At 36.5% G+C, this 19,679-nt stretch overlaps 1 protein-coding gene across 1 annotated transcript; it reads right to left on the minus strand.

Moving 5' to 3' along the window:
- Positions 1-250: 250 nt before the first annotated feature.
- LOC306876696 (uncharacterized protein) lies at positions 251-18,906 on the minus strand (the record flags this gene model as incomplete). Its single annotated transcript, XM_079428044.1, has 8 exons — positions 251-1,205; positions 1,326-1,463; positions 1,553-1,704; positions 7,035-7,289; positions 7,394-7,696; positions 8,544-8,631; positions 9,518-9,638; positions 18,893-18,906. 8 exons carry the CDS (start codon positions 18,904-18,906, stop codon positions 1,041-1,043), a joined length of 1,236 nt encoding a protein of 411 aa, XP_079284170.1. The 3' UTR covers positions 251-1,040.
- Positions 18,907-19,679: the final 773 nt, after the last annotated feature.

Genomic DNA, 19,679 nt, shown 5'->3' on the forward strand with positions numbered 1-19,679 from the left:
AAAAAAAACAACAAATTCAATAAAAGCTCATCTAAACATCTGTTAATTCTCAGTAAAAACGTCTGTAGGCATATGACAGAAATAAAGTCAAACTGGTTAGTAATGCGTGAAGCTGGTAATGCTGTTAGTGGAGTTATTTAAAAAAATAAAACTGTTTAATATTACAATATCTCATCTCCATTTCTAACTATGAGTTGTCAGCACAGATTTGTATACTGTAATGAGCAAATGAGATTCATTTAAACCAGAGCACCAAAAAAAAAAAATTTAATGCATCAGCATCAGAGTGATCGAGAACATTTGTAATACAGCAGACAATTATTTTGCATGCTATTTTCTTCAAAAAGTGCAACCACAGGGATGTATGAGATCATCATGTAATTCCGCTCAACTTGACTTTTCATTTCCAGTGTAAGGAATGAACATGATATGTGCTGTAATTTTTAACATCATTTCAAAATTATGACATTTTTAAACAAAATGGAATTAAAAATGCACATTTTTTGCCTATTGGATGGTCGCTCTTGGACTGTTTTTTGTTAAACACTTTTCAGAGATGACAACTCAAATCGACTCAATGCTACTTGCTGAATTAAACATGCTACAAGTCACAGGACAACAAAATAGGACTGTTTGAAATGTATATCATTGCATACACTCTTAAAAATAAAGGTCATTTATTGCCATTGATGGTTCCATGAAGAGTCTTTCCTGAAAGGTTCCTGTGATTATTGAAATATTTTTCACAATATATATGTATATATATATTTATATATGAAAGGTTCTTTAGGAAAACAAAAATGGTCCTTCCATTGCATTACTACAAAAACTCTTTTTGAATTTTTTTTTTTAAGAATGAATTGTATATACTGTTTCACAAAATAGCAGACAGCATACAGTGTGTATTGTATCCATGAATGATGCCCTATTCACTAGTGAAAACACACATAATTTACATTAAAGTACAATTTTTTCTTTCTCACAAAGATCGTCTGTGGTTTAAATCTCCACTGAAGTGACGTCTCAGATATGTGTTTGTGTCATATCTCTCCCAGTTTGCAGTAAACCGTGTTTATTGGATCTGAATCGGGTTCTGCTGCCTGGTGAACTGTAGCTTTCACTTGAATAGTTCTGTCTTGTCCAGATTGCTGTTGCTCCTGATTGTCTCTCATCACCTCCACATTGTCTACTTGACATGCCTTGGTCTGAGCAAGACACAAGCCAACAAAGAAACAGGTCACACAGAGTTTCACTGCATCTATCAGATCAAAGGACATTGATTTAAATTACAATCTCACTTTGTGATTCAGTAAGATATTACATACATGTCGTGATGGAGTGTCGTAGATGGTTTCTACTTTGTTGATGACAGTGTTGTTTACTGGAGATGTCTGGGATGCGGCCGGCTTTTCAACTGTGCAGTAAATTGTTTCATGATGCTGTTCAATCACAACACGACTGGACTGATACAGAGACAAAGAACAGAGTTTAAAAAAGAAAAAAAAGAGTCATAACAAATTAAGTTCTGAGAGACAATTTGACTGAATTGTACCTGTGGATGAACTTTTGAACATTTTCTTCTCTTGACAAATATCACAATCCCACCCATAACCAAACCCAACAAAACACCCCCAATAACGGTGACAGTGATCCAAAGGGTGAGTGATGATGAAGAGGGCAAATCACTTTGCTGCTTTTCATGGCCTGAAGATAAGTATAAATATTAAAACACATTTTAGAAAAAGAAACAACAACAAAACAGCTATTTTCACTAGATTTTTTTTATTTATTTAATTTAGTCTTATTTTATTGTTTATATTAATTTTTAAAAATGTAATAAAATTAAAATAAATTAACACTTGAAAGCCTGATGTGCTTTTGTATAGCAGCTTATAGCCTAAAAACAATGTTATTGATGGGGGAGGAGTCAATTAGGCCATTAACAAATAGGCCTTGCCGTCATATTAAGCTCCTCATCAACAATTATGAAGATGGAGCACTATTAAATCTGAAGCAAAAGACCACAGACTTCAGACACATCTCAGAATGGCACAGAAGAAAACAGCCGTCCTATCCTCTTGTGCAATTGGTGAGGTGCTACTTCGGTGGCTTTAGCCCCTGATTATTGCAATGATTTGTATTGAACAGCGCTATACAAATAAACCTGAATTGAATTGTCGAAATCCACTGATTTTTTTGAAGACTCGCATTATAAACGTCAAATAATGTAGATTTTGATATAAATTCTTTCACTTTGTTCGCCATCGTGTAGTAGTGATGAAAAGGTTTTGCTGTAAACATAATGAGTTAAACAACCGTCTTTGCCTCGTCTGCTCTTTCTTGCACTGCGTTTTACGATACTGTCAGGTTAAAGGTTCTTTAAAATCACGTCTCTACAGCTTGCGCTCTTTTCTATTTAGTTTTTGAAGGCACAAAAGCATTCATTCATTTGGGTCGCTGCAGATTTAAAGCGCTCATACTCTGTAGATGAGACTGTCAGCTGGCAGATTTCAATAACACAATACTGTAGAGCTCATAAGGTAATACAGAAGATGTTCAGTGAAACTGATAACATGTCCCAGGTAAAAATAAAGTGTACTTGAATGCACTAAAAAAATACTTAAATACAAGCAAGTACATTTGTAGTACATTCTTATTTTTTGTTCTAAATAAAATTGTAAAAGTTATATATTATAAATTGTCACAAATCCGGTCTATGAACTTCTGTTCACTCACCACCATAGGTCACTCGCTCACCACATTGACTCTTGCACTACACTAATGTTGCACTTCACCATCGGACTACAATTCCCATCATCCATTGCACTGACGACACACACAGCTGATTCCCGTCACACGCCTTACTTAAACCATGCACTCCCTCAGTCAGATCGCCGAGTATTGTATAGCGTATTTCACTCTCCTAGCGATAGCTACTCTACAGAGCCCACTTAGTAGTCAGAGTCTTGCCTTGCCGGTTTTCTAGTGTTTTGATTCTTGCCCGTGTTTCCTAACCCTTATCCTTGCCTTGCACCTCGCTTGGACTATAGCTGGATTATCTCTCTGCCTTCTCCTGTTGGATATTATTCGCCGATTGTAGACCCATGCTTGCCCTAGGATTACTCTTTGTCTTGCATGTGTTGTACCTGTTTGCCATTGCATGAACCTTGCTTGTTTTCTGACCACGTCCCTGAATAAAAGCTTGCAAATGGATCCGCACGTCTCACGTCTCATTCACCCCGTAACATAAATGCACTAATTAAAAGTAGATTTTTAAAGCATATATATTTTAAGCAATGCAATTATAAACCACTTCTGGTACTTTATCCGAGTACAATTTTAGTGCTTTTAGTGCTAATTAGTTTAGCTATATAAAGTGTACTTAAGTACAGTTGGGGAAAATTTACTTATAACTAGTACATTACTAATATATTTTAAATAAAATCAATTTAATTTAAATTTAGGATTACTATATAAAAGTGTCTTAAACTGAACTAATTTTTAAATCATTCAAAGTACACTTTTAAGAAATTCACTAATAAAAGTAATCTGTATATGTTTGAGGTAGTAACCTATACTTTATTTCAATGCACGAAAAATCTATTAAAACATAAATGGTGTTTAGTATACTTTTGAAATTTATAGTGCATAACTTTTACAATTTTATTTAGCACAAAAAAATATATAGGATATAGGATTCTTTACATATTGTGATGATATAAATTATCAAGCAGTTTTTGATGCAAACGCCTTGCCAACCAATCAAGAGCCTCCATGTTTGCCTTATTAGATAGTCATGTACTTGGTAAAACCACAGAAATGTTCTGTTTTCAGTGTCTGGAGGAAACGGTTTCAAACATCATACAGTGATGTAAGCACCCCTCTGTTTTTTCCTTCTGTTTTTCTTTCATAAGAAACCAGAGGGGATTTTCATGTTCTCATATCCACAGATGTGACAGCTAATAAAACACACGTTTGCTGTACACTACACTTATTCAATCAACATTATTAATAATCCCACCGGTAGCACTAATATAATAATTTGATATGTTTCAATAAAGTAACAATTTAGAAATATGTTGATGGTTGTATTTTATCTCAATATTACTATCAGCATTGTACAACCCGAATTCTGGAAATGTTGGGATGTTTTTTTATATTTGAATAAAATGAAATCTAAAAGACTTTCAAATCACATGAGCCAATATTTTATTCACAATAGAACATAGATAACATAAATGTTTAAAAGGAGAAACTTTACACTTTTGTCCACTAAATGAGCTCATTTCAAATTTGATGCCTGCTACAGGTCTCAAAAAAGTTGGCACGGGGGCAACAAAGGGCTGAAAAAGCAAGACATTTTGAAAAGATTCAGCTGGGAGAACATGTAGCAACTAATTAAGTGAATTGACATCAGGTCTGTAACATGATTAGCTCTAAAAGGGATGTCTTAGAGAGGCAGAGTCTCTCAGAAGTAAAGATGGGCAGAGGCTCTCCAATCTGAAAAAGATTGTGGAATACTTTAAAAACAACTTTCCTCTACGTCAAATTGCAAAGGCTTTGCAAATCTCATCATCTACAGTGCATAACATCATCAACAGATTCAGAGAAACTGGATAAATCTCTGTGCGTAAGGGACAAGGCCGAAGACCTTTGTTGAATGCCCATGGTCTTCAGACCCTCAGACGACGCTGCATCACTCATCGACATGATTCTGTCATTGACATTACTAAATGGGCCCAGGAATATTTCCAGAAACCACTGTTGGTAAACACAATCCACCGTGCCATCTGCAGATGCCAACTAAATCTCTATCATGCAAAAAGGAAACCATATGTGAAGTCCTCTGGGCTAAAGAGGAGCGAGACCTTCCACCATGTTATCAGCATTCAGTTCAAAAGCCAGCATCTCTGATGGTATGGGGTGCATTAATGCATACAGTATGGGCAGCTTGCATGTTTTGGAAATCACTATGAATGCTGAAAAGTATATAAAAGGTTTTAGAGCAACATATGCTCCCCTCCAGATGACATCTATTTCAGGGAAGGCCTTGTGTATTTCAGCAGGACAATGCAAAACCACATTCTGCAGCTATTACAACATCATGGCTTCGTAGTAGAAGAGTCCGGGTGCTGAATTGGCCTACCTGCAATCCAGATCTTTTACCGATAAAGAACATTTGTAAACGAAAAATACTTCAAAGATGACCACGAATTCTTCAGCAGCTGGAAACCTATGTCAGGCAAGAAGGGGAGCAAATTCCAACACCAAAACTCCAGAAACTCATAACCTCAATGCCCAGATGTCTTCAAAGTGTTTTGAAAAGAAGAGGAGATGCTACACCATGGTAAACATGCCTCTGTCCCAACTATTGAGACCTGTAGCAGGCATTAAATTTTAAATGAGCTCATTTTGTGTATAAAATTGTAAAATGTCTCTGTTTAAACATGCATGTTATCTATTATCTATTGTGAATAAAATATTGGCTCATGTGATTTGAAAGTCTTTTAATTTTCATTTCATTCAAATTTAAAAAAACGTCCCAACATTTCCGGAAGTCGGGTTGAATAAGGGTTTTTAAGCATAATAGTAACCCTAGAATGTGATTTAACAGAGTTTTGAATAGCTAGGCTGAGATATACACTCACCTAAAGGATTATTAGGAACACCATACTAATACTGTGTTTGACCCTTCAGAACTGCCTTAATTCTACGTGGCATTGATTCAACAAGGTGCTGAAAGCATTCTTTAGAAATGTTGGCCCATATTGATAGGATAGCATCTTGCAGTTGATGGAGATTTGTGGGATGCACATCCAGGGCACGAAGCTCCCGTTTCACCACATCCCAAAGATGCTCTATTGGGTTGAGATCTGGTGACTGTGGGGGCCATTTTAGTACAGTGACCTCATTGTCATGTTCAAGAAACCAATTTGAAATGATTCGAGCTTTGTGACATGGTGCATTATCCTGCTGGAAGTACCATGGATGGGTACATGGTGGTCATAAAGGGATGGACATGGTCAGAAACAATGCTCAGGTAGGCCGTGGCATTTAAACGATGCCCAATTGGCACTAAGGGGCCTAAAGTGTGCCAAGAAAACATCCCCCACACCATTACACCACCACCACCAGCCTGCACAGTGGTAACAAGGCATGATGGATCCATGTTCTCATTCGGTTTACGCCAAATTCTGACTCTACCATCTGAATATCTCAACAGAAATCGAGACTCATCAGACCAGGCAACATTTTTCCAGTCTTCAACCGTCCAATTTTGGTGAGCTCGTGCAAATTGTAGCCTCTTTTTCCTATTTGTAGTGGAGATGAGTGGTACCCGGTGGGGTCTTCTGCTGTTGTAGCCCATCCGCCTCAAGGTTGTGAGTGTTGTGGCTTCACAAATGCTTTGCTGCATACCTCGGTTGTAACGAGTGGTTATTTCAGTCAAAGTTGCTCTTCTATCAGCTTGAATCAGTCGGCCCATTCTCCTCTGACCTCTAGCATCAACAAGGCATTTTCGCCCACAGGACTGCCGCATACTGGATGTTTTTCCCTTTTCACACCATTCTTTGTAAACCCTAGAAATGGTTGTGCGTGAAAATCCCAGTAACTGAGCAGATTGTGAAATACTCACACCGGCCCGTCTGGCACCAACAACCATGCCACGCTCAAAATTGCTTAAATCACCTTTCTTTCCCATTCTGACATTCAGTTTGGAGTTCAGGAGATTGTCTTGACCAGGACCACACCCCTAAATGCATTGAAGCAACTGCCATGTGATTGGTTGATTAGATAATTGCATTAATGAGAAATTGAACAGGTGTTCCTAATAATCCTTTAGGTGAGTGTATAACAATTTTTATGACTGCAGAAATATGCTAACTCAGTGTACACATTATTCCAAAACACACTTTTCCAAAAAAAATTTAAAAAAGAATTATTTCAAAGGGTTGAATGATTACAGGGAAAAGTACAACAGAGTGAAACATGACATTAGTATTGACAATGAGTATTTTTTTAAAAATCATGCTTACACATAATTCTGATAACCCGAGAATGATTCTTGCTCACGTGGTTGTTGACGCGGCATTTGATGTCGCTGTTGTCCAATGCAGTGACAGTGATGTTAATGGAGGATAGAGAGGCTTGTGTCTTTGAACAGACATTTTGGTGGCAGTCAAACGTGGCCCAGCTGCCATCAGCCGAACAGTTCACTGCGGCCCAACACACTCCAGCAGAAGAATTAACGTCATATCGATTCACTTTGATGACAGGCTCAGAGACAGTATCTGGAAAAACACCACAGATGAGTTAGTAGCAACATCTGAGCTGAGATATTGAAGTATATATCATGTTATAAGCATACAGTGTAAATGAGATGCATAGATCTTACGCTCCACTTTAAGTGTGAACGCAGCCAGAGATACTTGCTCCCACTTCGGAACGGCCTCATATAGTCCACTGTCAATTTCCTCAAGGTTGTGTATGGTCAAAGACCAGTCCGAGTCGTTTAGGCTCATTCTTTTCACAAAATGAGGGGAAATGTCCTTTGAGTCTGTAAGCATCTCTTTCCTGCTGAATCGGAACCATGTAATAACTTCAGTTGGCCGATGTGACTGATTTCTGGGACTGATGCTCAGACGGATTGAGCTTCCTTTCAATCCATAACGATTCACTTGGCAATCAGCAACAAAACCTGCATCAATGAAAATTGACAATGGTCATACATAACAGTTCAGTATATTGAAGATCAATATCTTGCTAAAAGCGAGAAACTGAAGACTTAAAACTCCCTAAAATTGACCAAAATAAAAACTTTGTTGCGACTTTGCAGTAATTCATCTATATATACACATTTCATTTCAAAAGTTTGGGGTCTGTAAATACTGCTCAAGAAACATTTCTGATTATTCTCAGTATTGAAAACAGTTTGGGAAATCTGTGATACATTATTTCAGGATTTTTTGATGAATAGAATTTTTATTTGAAATCATTGTGAGAATGTAATTGTCTTTACTGTCACTTTTGATCAAATGAATGCATCATTGCTGAATATTAATTTCTTTTAAAAAATCATTCTGACCCCAAACCTGTGAGTGATAGAACTTAAGAAATATAAAATAATATAATATACAAAACAAGTATTAAAGAAATGCTTGAAGAAAAGCCATACAGAAAAGTTAAACATATTCTTATATGTGGATTTATATCTCTCATACAAAGCAATCATACAACTTCAAAAAACTTAGTATTGCACAAGCTGTATGGACTTCTTTTTGCACTATATAGGCTACGTTTTGAGAAAAAAAAAAAAGTATAAAAGCTGTCACTGGAGAAACATTGTTAAAAAAATCAGGCTGTGAATTCTTACAAAAATCTTCTTTTGTGTTCTACAGATGAAAGAAAGTCATGTGGGTTTGGAACAACACAAGGGTGGTTTGTTGCGAACTATTCATTCAATAATTAAGTTTAAAAAGAACCTGTGAGGGGAATCTTTAGACTCTGTTTTGAGCTGGGAAATCCTTCATAAAGTAGATATGTACCTAAACTGAAGCAAAAAATCCACCGCAGAATGAGTTTCATAGCTGACAACTCGACTGAAAATAAGACACCAGATTTCCTGTTGAGCACCTGCAAACAGAAAACAGGAAAGAAACAGAAGAGTAAATGTCAGCACTGCAATCCTTCTGCAAAACAAGTTTTATTTACAGAGCACCAAACCAATTAAGCAGTCTAAATGAGTGAATAATTCTACCTCAACCGTTTAGACCAACTTTATGCCCACTAATAATGTCTTATTTTCACAATATTCTCAGACTTCTGTAAAGCTCAACAAAATAGAAAATGAGCATTTACTTTAAGTGCTGCATGTGTGGGTGTTTATGGCTGGGTGGGTGGGTTGTTGGGCGGGTGTGCATGTGTGTTTAGTTATGCTTAGCAGAGCATATCAGCGTAACTTTTCGCCTAGTCTGGTGGAAAGTTTGAATCTTTTTTTCACAATGAGTCACAGACAGCAAAAAGGTCATCTCATCTCTACAAACACACACACTGACACACAATTATGAAAGTAATTCACATGGAGTTTCAAAATTAAAGTCTCACCTATACTCAATGAACACCACAGATTCTAAACAAAATCCTAAATATCACACCAGAAATTTGTGCTCTTATGCAACTGATTGTTCACCATTTTACAAAGAAATACGCAGACTACACCGCAATCAGCTAAACCTATTTAACCAGGGAACACTTGCTTTAACCAGTCATTTCAACTAATGTAAACAAAAAACAACTGGCATGTTGTCAAAAGTGTATATTGCTTGTCAAATCCAGAATTGCAAAGCTGCAGACATTGTACGTTCAGAAAAAGCTGTGCACACGCTGCACAGTTATGAAAAAACAGTCAATATGAATTAATTCAAATGAAACAGAATATGCATGCATTAACATATCACTCATTACATGTCAAATGTATAAAAGAAAGAAATTGATCACATACTAGAGCATAAGTTCTTACCTGCAAGATCTGTTGTAGTAAATGTCTTGAAGAGGATGAGATGCAACGGTTTCCACTCTCAAACTCAAAAGGAAAGTCTTCCTGTTCATTTGCATGTTCACGGGTTGACACGGGTTCAGTTCTATTTATGAATATGAAAATGATGTCATACGGAAACTATGATTAATACATGGTTAACTATGATTAATCTATCTATCTATCTATCTATCTATCTATCTATCTATCTATCTATCTATCTATCTATCTATCTGTCACTGGAGTGTTTATACCTTATTTCTTCACCTAAAATGGTTTGTAATGGATAAAATGTAATCTGGATTATTTAATCAGATTCCAAAAATTCAGTACTTGTAATTAGATTAAATTGCATTTTAAAATACTCGTAATTAGACTGCAGTTACTTTTATGGATTACATGATTACATATTGTTGACACAATAGAAAGAAATTATTCCTAATTCCTCTTTTTTTCCTTTATAAAAAAGCATGCCGCTTATATACACATCCAGTTTTGTGGATGTTCACACAAAGACCAGTCATTAGTCAGTTGTCTACACAACATTTGACCACTGCATTTTCAAAAATCATAGGTTTAAGACGTGTCAACCCTGCATCAACTACTGATGATGAACACATTGCTTTTTATTTGATTTATCAATCTGTTTGTTGTTTAACCATGTAGCAAATTAGCTCAAAAGGAACATGTATATAAATAATTACAATTAATTATGATTAATTACAAGTATTTATATCAGCTGCCAGTAATAACTGTAGCAGAATTAATATAGTCAACAACTAATCTGTAATCATAAAGGGGACATTATTCATAAGCTGTGACAGAATCAGAAACTCAAAGCACTAACACAAACTAGTCTAACAAACAAACATACACTCACGCGTACATACAAAGGGGAGCAAAGTGGATGACAGAAATCATTAGAGAAACAGGAAATGAAGCTATGGAAAATTAATCAGTTAACCTTTGAGTGAAACCATCAGTGGCGTTTTAGCACAGGGTCTATAGCTTATACTGAACCTCTGTTTCGTTTAGTTAAATATACGATACTTGCATTGCCTTGGTCATTGACGAGTGTCTGGATGCAGTCTCGGATGAAAGTCTTGATGGTTTCAAGGTTTGGACTTGTGATCACGTTCTTCCGGGTTTGAAGAGTGATGAACTCCAAAGACTCGATAGTGATTGGGAGTTTCTTCCCAGATGGAAAGTGAAGAAGAGATAAGATAGATATCAGCTCAGATCCTAGGATCTTTGGTGAATGATAAGGCAAGGCCAAAGACTTAAGGGTTCCAGAAGAGTTCTAGCTCGGCATCCCCATCTTCTCAGAATCTAAAAGAAGCTAGACTGGGGGCGGTCACTGATCAGTGTTGCCAATTGCTTTCAATAGCTAAAACTGGTAGCTAAATGTCACTAGATGAAATTATAATGGCAAATTCACTGATCTATATAAAGATGAATAAGCAAAATGAGAACTTAGATAAGGTTTGTCCCAGAAGTTGCTATATTTGTCCCTAAACCTTTGAAAAAAGTCTCAAAAAGGGTGGGTAAGTCACTAAATCTAGCAACAAAATTGCTAAATTGGCAGCACTATCACTGATGTGAGGCCTTTTAAGTTCTGTCAAGGTCACATCTCTTGGGGGTCAAGGAGCCAATGGTGACTTAAACTTTTGGAGGGAAAGTTTAAAACGCTTTGTCTTAGAGCAGTGGTTCCCAAACCTGTCCTGGAGGCCCCCTTGCCCTGCACCTTTCGTATAGCTCCCTTATCTAACACCCCTGATTCCACTCATCAGCTCGTTAGTAGAGACTGCAATAACTAAATTGGGTGTGTCTGATTAGGGAGACATATAAAGTGCAGGGCAGGGGGTTCTCCGGGACAGGTTTGGGAACCACTGTCTTAGAGCATGGTATTTTACATATGTAATTCGATTGGGTGTTGATGCAAAAAATACAAAAGACAATATACAAGAACAGTAATAATATACGCAATGACTTGAAGGATATGTGCGTTCATTCAAAGAAAGGATTTTCTATGAATGAATTAGAGAGGAGTCCATTTTTATGGGCATTATGTTTTTCCTATGGGTGAAAGGTAGTGAGAGGGAGAACTCTGGACATGCCATTAGGTCGTAAAGTTTATCTGGTCTGGCTGAGGTGTCCTGGTTGCCATGGTAAACAGGAGTCCGGGGTCGTTCACAGGCATCCTGGCACCCAGTATGTTTATTGGGTGAGGGGTCTGTGATTATTTGTTAATCTAATGAATAATTGATTTAGGTCATGGGGAAAACACAAAGCCGGGTAGATAGGGTGGATAGTATGCACATTGGGACGCAGAGAAAGAGACAGAAACAAAGCATACGTGTAACAGTTCGCCCCCTCCTGAATAGGCACGTCCTTGCGCTCAAACTCAAAGAAACATAACCAAACACTATAATAAATTAGAACAGACCCAAACAATGGGAGAGCTGAGGGTTTAAGGTAGAGGCCTCGACTTCCGCAGGAGTACCGTGGGACCCAACGCGACAGGGTGAGGTGCGGGACAACTCTTGATGGGCGAGTGCGGGTACGGGTGGGTAGACACTCACGTGTGTGTGCAGGATGCGGGAGAATTAAATGATTCGCAGAACTCCCGCAAAATAGAAATCTCTAAACATAAAATATCTAAAAGCATATCAATTGTTATTTATCTGTTGCACAAAAGCAAAAAGAACAACTAATATTAGCAGTAAAATGATTAACATGCAAAGCTTGGGTTTCTATTTATAACACATGTTTAAAGCGTTGCCCAATGTAGCCGGTCACAGACATAGCTGTTGATTTCTGGAATGCAATGGCCAATCAGAGGTGATTAAGTTAGAATCCACTCACAGCAGCAGTAGCCCCTCACTGCAGAACAAAGATCCAGGGGGCGGGGCTGGATCCACATCTAGGTGGTGGAGATTGCTAGGTTTAGGGGTGGAGATGGGTGGGTTTAAGGATCAGGGGGTTGAGACAGGTAGGTTTAGGTATATGCAAGGTGGGAGGAGTTGGATCTGGATCCAACCTTGCCCTCTGGATCTTGTGTTCTGCAGTGAGAACCATCTTCACAGCAGTGCTGAAATTGCATGCTCACGATGATACGGAACTTAATAGGTAGACAGTCTCTGCACTGGCTACCTATTAAGTTCCGTATAATTTACTAAATATTATTACTTGCCTATAAGGCTCTAAAGGGTTTAGCTCCTGCGTACCTAACTCATCTTCTACCACGCTATAATCCAACCTGCTCCCTTTTTCACATTTGGCTCCCAAACTCTGGAATAGCCTTCCTGATAACGTTCAGGGTTCAGATACACTCTCTCTGTTTAAATCTAGATTAAAGACACATCTCTTTAGCCAAGCATTCACATAATGCATCTTATAATCTTGTACTGCAGTTATATCTGATCAAATGCACATTATTATTATTCTTTAGCTTGGGTTGAACAAATCATTTTTGCTTAGATGGAACAGCAGCTACGCTAATTATGTCTCTATTTGTTTCTCTGTTTCTGATTAACATCCCGTGATAACTAGGAATGACAGAAGCTTCAGTCTGGATCCAACCCTTAAATGATCTGAGATGACCGAACACCTGAGAAAAGATAATGCCAACCCCTCAGAAGACCTCAGAGGATGCCAACGCTCAGACAACATACACAATTAACAAATTTTGCCATAAGTTAAATATATTAAGGTTCTGCAATATATGAATATATTGTGGAAACTTAATTTCCTGTAGAGCTGCTTTGCAACGATTTGTATCGTAAAAAGCGCTATACAAATAAACTTGAATTTGAACTTGAACTTGAACGAATCCTCTCATTTTAACACACAGAGTGCAGACACTGTGAAAGATTGATTGTGCATATATTTATTGAGTTATAACAGAGCTTTATGAGATCGCAATGAACTGAGATGTCAGCTTTCATTGATAATAAAGGGACCACTGTTTGCTTGCATTCTTCCATGCCAAACCATGTACGCAGCAGCCCATGCTTGCTTTTCTGTTAAAAACAACAGTGGTTTGTGAATGTTGATGCTTATCCTAAATAACAAATATTTTACCTGGAGCGTTTATGCTGGGATGTTGTGGAACTTCGGAAATTTCTTCGATGTACTGGAAAAAAAATCTGGCGTGGTTACATGACATGCAACTAAACAAATAAAATATAATATTTTTTTGTAAGGATTTTTATTTCAACTGATTTTTCTAAATTATTTATTTTCATAAAACAAAATATTATTTAATTATTAGCTTTTCATTAAACTCATAAACCTCCTGCAGTTCCTTTACAAACAACAGTTTGGGAAACTTTGATGTAATGTTTAATGCACTTCATGTTGTAATAACAAATGGAATACTGTTTATTTTCAATTTTTATTTATTATTTTATTTATTTATTTATTTAATTTGTATTTATTTATTATTATTTGTATTGTTATGTCAATATGGTACGAGATTATCCTATTTAAATCTGTGATAAACAAATTAGGTCATAAGTAATCTATAAATAGTCTGATTACATTACCTAATGGATAATACCTATAATGGATTATGCGTTACTAACTACAATATTTGTTATGTAATTTGGAATCACTAATATATTACAATTTGTAAGTAATCTATCCAGCTCTGATGGTACATATTAGTACCTAAAGTGTTTTAACCTAAGTAAAGTTACTACTCTAAAGTGCATCTTATACTTAGTATCTTAGTACTTTATATGTGCATAAAAGTAAATATTACCATAGAATTGCATATTAGTACTGTAAAAGTGCACATTAGTACCAAAGGTGTATATATTAATACCCTAAAGTACATATTAGTACCTTAACAGTATATAGCCTACCTTAATATTTCATATTTGCACCCTAAAGTGACTTGACACATGACTTGACTCGAGTCTGACTGATTTAAGGACTTGACTTGCTTGACTAAATAAAGAAAATGACTTGACTTGGACTTGAGATCCAGTGACTTGAGACTTGACTTGACCTTCATGACTCCCAGGACTTGATTTTATAGCAACTCCAATCAATCGCTCAATCGCGGACCCGGGGGGGTTGTTCCCTCTCGCCTAGGGGTATCACGATTCACGATTCTTAGTCATGTTGGTTTTTCTATTTTGCGAGCAGTTTGAGCAATTACAGCCAAACTAATTTTTCCTATTATAAAGACAAAGCCTTTCAAGGAGGTAACAAAATATTAAAAAGTATTGCATATATTTAGGCCAAAGTGGGTGAAGATAGAAATCGTTATTATTTTGTACTATGACTTGAGACTTGTTTGAGGCTTGAACATGTGTGACTTTATTCAATCTTACTCAGATGTTTCTCAGATCAAGCAGTTCACAGATTCTTGGCAGAGTGACGTAGTTCTCCACAGGCCCCTTCTACGATTGTTGATTGACACTGGTGTTTCACCTTAGACCCACCCTGAGTGAGCTGTGAACAATCCGCCATTGTTTCAACGGGATGCAGGGATGTAGACAAGAATGTCTCCTAAGTGATCGAGGTGTTCTGTTGTTGGAAATAGGTGGCAATGTAACACATGACACAAATTACACCTCAAGAAAAGTGTATTGTTCCCAAGAAATCAGTAGTTAAAAAAACAAGACAAAGGAAAAGAAGGGAAGTTAAAGTGGCGTTTAATCATAAAATAAAAATAATAAAAGAATTCCACATACTAACTAATCCCCAGATCCCCTAAACTATTAAAGTAAAGATAAAAAAAGGTCTTCAACACAAAAGCGTCATGAACTACACTAAATATACAAAGCAAAACATACAGTAATAAACTAATGTGTCTAATACATCAAAGATCTCTGCGTGCAGGTATGTAGGTCATGTGACTCCCTAAACTCTTCCACTCCTTCCTTGTCTTCCAAACCAACGACAATCTGACAAAGACTAGCCATTAACAAAGTAGGTTGTGACTAAAACATTAACAAGATCATTACCAAAACCATTGAAGAGCTCTGAAACTCCACCAACTAAAGTGAGCCAAACAAAGAGCGCAACACACACATTCCACGAGTGCACACAACAATCACAATCCAAAGCTTCCTCTTCTCGCTGACGTTCTCCTTTTAAACCTCTCGGACGAGACCGTGATTGGCAAGAGAAACATGTTGTCATAGTTGACTAATGAGGAATGACAGCAAAGATAGCCAATAGAATCCAAGGAAGGCGGTACCTAAGAGCATGAGAATAAGAACAGAAAACAGACCAAACGGAAATAACATGCAGCACTAAAGGTCGCAGACCATAACAGATGTAATAATGAATATAGCAGTCGTCATTTACTCCTGAAATCTGAGCCGCTGAAGATGCAGTGGATTACATTTGTTTTTGAAGGGAATGTGCCCCCGATCTACCTAAATGTGCCTATATTTGTGCAAATCAATTATGATCCAGCTTCACCTCCAGAAGAAGTGGGGTTTTTTATGAATCTTTGCAAATTGCCTTGTGCTATTTCCGCGATGAATGCGGCTAAAGTTTACAGTCTTATGAGAAGCGCTCATCACCCCATGGAAGAGAGGGGCGGGGTGAGCAGAGCTCATTAGCATTTAAAGGGACAGCACCGAGAACAGAGCTGTTTTTGACAGGGTATAAAGGGTGTTGTTTAACACGACCATTGAGAAATTTAAACTAAATATGTTATAGACTTTTCATTAAGACCCTAAAGAATCATATCAACTTGGGCATCCGATGACCCCTTTATTCAAGGGGCATCTCTTTCCTGCTGAATCGGAACCATGTAATAACTTCAGTTGGCCGATGTGACTGATTTCTGGGACTGATGCTCAGACGGATTGAGCTTCCTTTCAATCCATAACGATTCACTTGGCAATCAGCAACAAAACCTGCATCAATGAAAATTTTATTTATGACTGAGTTGTCTATAATGAGTTATTTTTTATGTTTTTAAAAGAAGTCTCCTCTGCTCACTGAGGCTGCATTTATTTGATCAAAAATATAATAAAGTGATGTTGTAAAATATTATTATTACAAAAATGGAAATATATTGTAAAATGTAATTTAATCCTGTGATCAAAGCTGAATTTTCCAGTTTTCAGTGCTGCGTGATCCCTCAGAATAGGCTTCACTTTAGTTTTTAATGTTTCTTTATGAAGTTTGACATGATGAATACAAAAATCATTTTTGTGTATCATTAACAGTGCTCATGAATATATATATATATAGACAGCTTATACAAGCTAATGTGTTATTGCACTCAAACATAGCATAATAATTTACATAATACTGAGCTAACAACAGTTTAACATAAAGAGTTATCAAAAGTGAGTCATCCAAAACATCAGAAGTGTATTTTATGACTAGTCCCACAATCTTCTGGAATGTTCCAGAAAGCACTAGAATATTACAGAATACTACAGAATGTTGCAGCTTCTAGAATGTTCCCATCATTGCAAAAGCAAAATATCTTTAAAAAAATATGCAAAATTACAAAAGCTTATCTGTACTAAACCAATGTCTCATAGTTAATGCTAGACGTTCTAAAATTTACCTGACCTAAATATATATCAAAATATTGATGCTGCGTGAAAATAAATAGTGCATTAATAATTAGCACCACAGAATTACAGAAGAACCATAAAAATTGAAGTGAAACGAATTTGTGTTACATTGTGAAATAGTTTTGATGCTTACTGTTTTTGTGGAAATCGTTACACATTATTTCAGGATTTCAAAAGAATAGCATTTATATGAAAACTTCTGTCAGAATATAAATGTCTTTACTGTCACTTTTGACCAATTTAATGCATCGTTGCTGAATAAAAGGCTTACTTGTAGAACATGAAATTAAAATGTATTTATTTATTTAAATTAAATTAAATGCAAGAAATTGCTTGAAATATACTGTGGGCTACTTTTTGAACTATATAGGCTACACTGTCTAGTGTAAAAAAAAGCTGTCACTGGTGCAATACCTTTGTGAAAGGTCCTTTATTTACTCTTAAAGGGTACATATTGGTCTCTAAAATGTACATATTAGTAGTTTTTGAAAGGATACCACTCCAGTGATGGTTTTTGTACCTTTGTCTCTGAGAGTGTACATCTGATGCTGTTTGCTTTGATTGTGAAAAAATAAAATCAGGATGTATTGTCTTCTTTTGTATTCCACAAAGTCATGTGCTTTAGGAACAACACAAGGGTGTTTCGTGTGAACCATTCCTTCAGTGCTTAACTTTAACAAGAACCTGAGGGGAATCTATAGATTCTGTTTTAAACTGGAAATCCTTCATAAAGTAGATACAAACCTAAACTTAAGCAAAAAATCCACCGCAGAATGAGTTCCATAGCTGTCAGTATGGGTCACCATACTTGGCAGAATGTCACTTCACTTAAATACTGAGTGACATATGTATTTTGATTCCCTGTGTGTATCTGTGACTGTATACAATGACACAAAAAAGCCATGCTTTAGAGTGAATTCATGCATCTGCATCACAATTTCATCTTTCATTTTCATGATGCTGGGAATTCTAGGGAATAAACGCTGGATGTTTTTAACACCCACCTCAAAATCACACCTGGTGTTATGAAACTGTGATTTAACACCGTTCATTGAACACATTATTAAAATCATTGTGCAAGTGTTTCAAAACTTCTCATTTATTAAAAACTTCTCATTTGAGATCATTAGAAGGTAAAGTGAAACAGGAAATTCATGAAACAGATGTTTCCTTACAGCCACAGTAGATAACACCAAATTCATTCTTTTTCAACAACATAAACCATCTGAATAATAATAATATTAATGCGTAATAAATAATGTGGTTTATATCACTTGCAAGTTGGAAAGCTTACTAATTAATTGTATAAAACTAATGACATTTCACCTCAATAATTTGTATAATGGGGAGTTTGTAGACTAACAATCACACAATAGTAATTTACAACAGTTACAGTGGTACTTGACTTAATAAACAGCTCTTATTTATTATTATAATTATTATTATTATCATTATGGTTGTTGTTGATTCATAGGCACGTTGACTTTACAACTCCTATACTTCAAAATACATTCTTTCACTCTTCGTCAATATCTTCACATATAAAAGGCCATGTACAGTTAAGTTGGACTCAAACAAAATATCAAAAATAAAGCCTCCTCCTCAAGTTAAAGTGCTTTTAGTATTGTTAACAAACATCTTTGTTTATTCCAGTGACAAAAGATCAACTATGGAGAAAAAACTAGATCTTTACCCAAAATAGCTCTATACTGGCACTGTTAGACACAAATATAGATACAAATCACATCCAGCGCAGTCTCTCAAGAAGACACGCATGAGTTATTCACTCTAAATGTTGTACCTTTCCTCTATCATTAACTACAGTACAGTGGTTTAAAGATTATGATTTATTCCAGTCAATGACATGCAACCCTCCAGTCCATTGTAATCCATAATCCTTCTGCAAAAATAGATTGATATCCATATGTTTATAAAATCAGGTATTATCCATCAGAGTTTACAGAATAGTTGTTCTTCTCAAAGTGTCTCAAATCTGTGGCACTGCTTTTCTTGGCCACAAGGTGGTGAAGTAGTCCTTCCTAGTGAGCAGGTCCATCACAGAGCATCTGTTGCTGTTTTGTCATGAATAAAGCAGCAGATCATCATTTGATTCCACATGTCCTAATAGTTTAGTAGTTTACAGTATTTCTCATTTACAGACTCCAACTATGTCCAGAATGGAACACTAGCATACTAACATTTGTATGTAGCATTCTATTTTTTAAAAGTATCATGTGAAACTATGCATTATGCATTGATAAGAGTTTCAAATAATCGTATGTGACATTGTTGTCAAAAAATGAATGTGCATTATTTTGCAGTTGTCATTGCATTTTAATACAACTTTTGGCAGCCCAATAAAGAAAAATAGGAAAATGGGTTCCACAACTGGTTGAGCATCTTGAACAGGGGTGTCCAATCTTAGTCCTGGACGGCCGGTGCCCTACAGAGATTAGCTCTAATTTGTCTCAGCACACCTGCCTGGAAGTTTCTAATGTGCCTAGTAAGCTGGTTCAGGTGTGTGAACTTTGCAGGATTTCAGCCCTCCAGAACCAGGACACCCCTGCTATAGAAACATATCATTTTGA

Source organism: Barbus barbus (assembly GCF_936440315.1).
Source record: "Barbus barbus genome assembly, chromosome: 2".
Taxonomy (NCBI): Eukaryota; Metazoa; Chordata; class Actinopteri; order Cypriniformes; family Cyprinidae; genus Barbus; species Barbus barbus.